The sequence below is a fragment of the Cariama cristata genome, unplaced genomic scaffold (genome assembly GCF_000690535.1).
Source record: "Cariama cristata isolate BGI_N322 unplaced genomic scaffold, ASM69053v1 scaffold989, whole genome shotgun sequence".
NCBI lineage: Eukaryota > Metazoa > Chordata > Aves > Cariamiformes > Cariamidae > Cariama > Cariama cristata.
In genome coordinates, this window is record NW_009635054.1 from 73,872 (window position 1) to 77,465 (window position 3,594).

Consider the following 3,594-nt stretch of genomic DNA (forward strand, 5'->3'; position numbering starts at 1 on the left):
TCACTTGCACTTTGACATCAGGGCTCCGAGCCCTCATTAGGGACATGCAGGGCTTCAAGCTCTCAGATTTGCTAACTTCAGCTGTCGGCAGCCTCGCTGGGAAGGCCACGAGGGATCAATGACCTCTGTGAGCTGGCTCTTGCTGAGAGGCAAAACAAGAACAAAGTCTCTGCCGCTGCCAGCCTTCCTGCCAGTTTGATCATCTTTAAATAGGTGGAAATGGCCATGAGATGTTCTAAGGGTTTTGTTTGGACAAACAAAAGTTAAGGAAAAAAATAAGGAAAGAAAAAAAAAAAAGAACCGACAGTAACAACACGACACACACAACTGTGGGGACTCTGGAGGATGTCGAGGGGAGGGTTAGTTACAAAGCAACGAGACTTTTCCACCATGTGAGGCTCAGCAAGGGGTAGCCTCTGGGCAGGGCAGATCCAGTAGGATTTTCACCCAAAGCAAGGGGCAGCTGCAGCCTCCTCCATGGGCTCAGGAGGTGTTGTGGGATTTCTCCCACGCTGGCTGAGCTAGGGGATTAACTTGACCACGTTCATTCAGTGCGGCTTTGTTTGTGGTGTTGGAAGGGCCCAACTGCGATAGAGAGAGACGTCCAGTCACAGCTTTGGGAAATTTTAACTTGGACATGCAACCTCATACTGGTCTTCCAAGAGCTTTGGTTGGCCTTTTTTGCTTCATGGCATTGAGCTGTTGTGAAGCTGCATCCTCACTCAATAAAGTCTGGCCAACACATGTGGGGACAGCCCTGACCATATTGATTACACCTGAACTATGAAAATACTGCAACATTTACATGGCAAGAGTATGAGACGTGGTAAGAACCTGTGGTCCGTGCAGCTGAGACCGCCATAACTCCAGACACAAATGTCACCTGGCCATGGCAGAGGTGCCACAGAGCTACACCCAGGGTAACCTGGCAATATGGAGGTGGTTTGACAGAGCAGGTCACCATCCCAGCACCCCTCCCCGTGGCTGCCTGATGCCAAGATGGGGACATCCATCACATTCCCATGCCCCCTTGTCCCTACACAGTGACACCCACATTTGCAGATGCGCCTCCCTGCCTCCTCCCACCCTCCGTACCTGCTGGTCTTGTCCCAGTCATCTTCACTGAAGCTTCCATCCATGTAGGGGTAGTTTTTCCTGGGGTCCCCTGGAGCAGTGCTGTTCTTTTGCCTGCTGTGTCTCCATTCGTGTGGATGGAGTGCTATGCCCGCAGCCTGAGGTATGTATGTACCTAGGGAAGGCAAGAGAGGGTGGGTGGAGAGAGAGGGAGGGTAATACCTGGTCAGAAAACACAAATGGAGTAAGTCACGCTGAGCCAGGAGAGTCTCCTTCCCCAGGTCCCAAACCTGAGGCTATATGGATGGCATACTGCTTCCGTCTCAGTCATCCAAAAGGGGTTGTTCTTCCCATCCCTTCTTACTTTAACCAAAGCCGCTTCTCAGGATCTTACCATAAGGTGCCCTCATTTCTTCTTTGCTCCCTCGCTTCTGAGTAGTTTTGTGGTGTGGGTCTGGGATCCATAGACCTGGGACTACATATACCCACAGATGCAGATCCTACCCCCAGCCAGCTCCAACCTTGATTAATGGCTTCTGTTTCCACACTGAACCCAACAGAAATTGCGCTGTCGAAGAAGCCACCTTTAAATACAGCAAGTCCTTCAAAGGGCAAAGAGGAGATGCTGCCAAGCTTCCCTCAGCATGCCCAACCCATTCATTTTGAAGGATTTGGAGGCCTGATTTCTAGTAGGAAAAAAAAAAAACAAACAACTTCATTTAGACTCTCAACTGCCTTTGGGACTTAATGAACAGCACAAAAAAGTAACAGGGTATAGAAGGACAGCAGCAAAGAAACTGCATCCAGAAGAGCCTCCCTTCAATAAGTGTAATGGTGCTGAGGGTGCCTGGTGGTGGTCACCAGCTCCAGTGTGCTCAGCAGTGGTAAATGAGGAAGAGCCAGCCCTGATCCCAAGAGCTGCCAGCTAGTTCCCGCAGCCAGCAGAGCCCTCCCATGCCTTTGGGATCAGCTAGTGCAGTACAGAAAACTGCTTCAGGGACATGTGTGTGAAAGGCAAGGAACAGGAGGAAAAGCTCTGCTGGTCTGAGAGAAGGGGAGCCTCATCTGTATCACATTTGATAGGAGATCAATACAGACCGTTAGGATGAAATCAGACAAGTTTTGCTACATGTGTCCCCATGAACTTTTCCGTACTGCAGTTTCTTACTCCAGAGATGCAAATCCATTACTACCAAGTCACAAGATCCCCAGGTCTCATGAGGAGCTGCCTGGACAGAAACCTTCCAAAACAAGAGCATTCCTCAGCAGTATCTGTACCATTTGCAGTGGAAATAAATCTCCTGAGTCCCCTGCCCACCTCCTGTTGCCCATTCAACGTTTCCAAGAAACATGGTACGCTTCCATCACACGCTGTGCCAAGCAAACAGGAAGAGATAACGGAGAAACACATAATTAAGGGAGACTTGACCTCCCAAACAGCTAAGAGCACTGGAAATACCCAAAGACAACGCCAGCACTTTCTTTGAAAATGCCAAGGCCTGTTATTTCACTTAGCTGAGTGTTTCCTCTGTGTGTTTTTAAAGGTTAGACTGCTCTGGAGAGAGCCCCAGGAAAAGTGCTTGCCAACCTCTTAAAGCAGTCAGGAGTGTTCGCTGCCTGTCAGAGCAGAACAAGGTCCCGGGATGCTGGTCCCTGCAGTGGGTGGGCAGCAGGTTTGGGCTGGGCACAGGGGGGCAGGGACCGAAGGGACCTGTGTGCAGAGTTGTCACTTGGGTGCCACCGGTTTCACCTCCTCCTTCCAGGGAGAAGGGCTGGATCCCTGGGATTCAGAGCCATCTGGTGGCATGTTCCCACCAGGTCCAGCACAGCTCCCTCGCCCAAACCCTTCCTTGAGCTTTCCTAGCTGTGGATGAACCTAAAACCCTTTCCTAAAGCTGTGGATGAACCTAAAACCTAGGAGGCTGCAGAGCCTGATCTATAGTTCTCCATTTGGAGTGTAAACCCTAATCTCCAGGCTGTGTGTGTCCCAGGTCTCCCTGCATCCTGCCTTCCCTGGCCATCCCATGAGTGACCCTCTGTGTCCTTCTCCCTACCCTCCAGCATCCCTCTTCCCAGCCAGCATCAGCACACCACCATGCAGCCAAATGCAATTACCAGGGAAGACGAGAGAGCCTCTAAGCAAAGTTGCAGTCTGTGGTTGTTGGGCAACTTGGCATCAGCCCCACTCCCCGGGGCTCTGTGCTCAATTACTCATTCTCAATTTACCGGTAAAAGCAATCGCCTTGCTAAATCCAGTGTCCAACTTGAGTTAACATTCAATTAGATGGAGAAGTATTGCAGCATTATAAAGGCCAGGGGATTTCTCCTTAACGAAGCCTCCAGTCCCAACTGCACTCCCAAATTAAGACTTCAGACCAACAGAGGCTGAAAGAAGATACAGGCATGGTGGAAGAGACACCCACATGGTGCTGTCCTTTGAACTTTTCTAAGTCAGAGCGCAGTGAGCGCAGGCATGCACCTTGCTGAGCACATTGAAGGTGCTTTGCAAGAGCATTCCTG

At 50.6% G+C, this 3,594-nt stretch overlaps 1 protein-coding gene across 1 annotated transcript in view; it reads right to left on the reverse strand.

The window, feature by feature from the left end:
- The window catches only part of GRIP2 (glutamate receptor interacting protein 2), a 59,813-nt gene that overhangs the window by 10,369 nt on the left and 45,850 nt on the right, over positions 1–3,594 (reverse strand). The window contains exon 19 of the mRNA XM_009707367.1: positions 1,096–1,249. Coding sequence (XP_009705669.1) covers positions 1,096–1,249 — 154 coding nt within the window. The remainder of the gene's footprint in view (positions 1–1,095; positions 1,250–3,594) is intronic.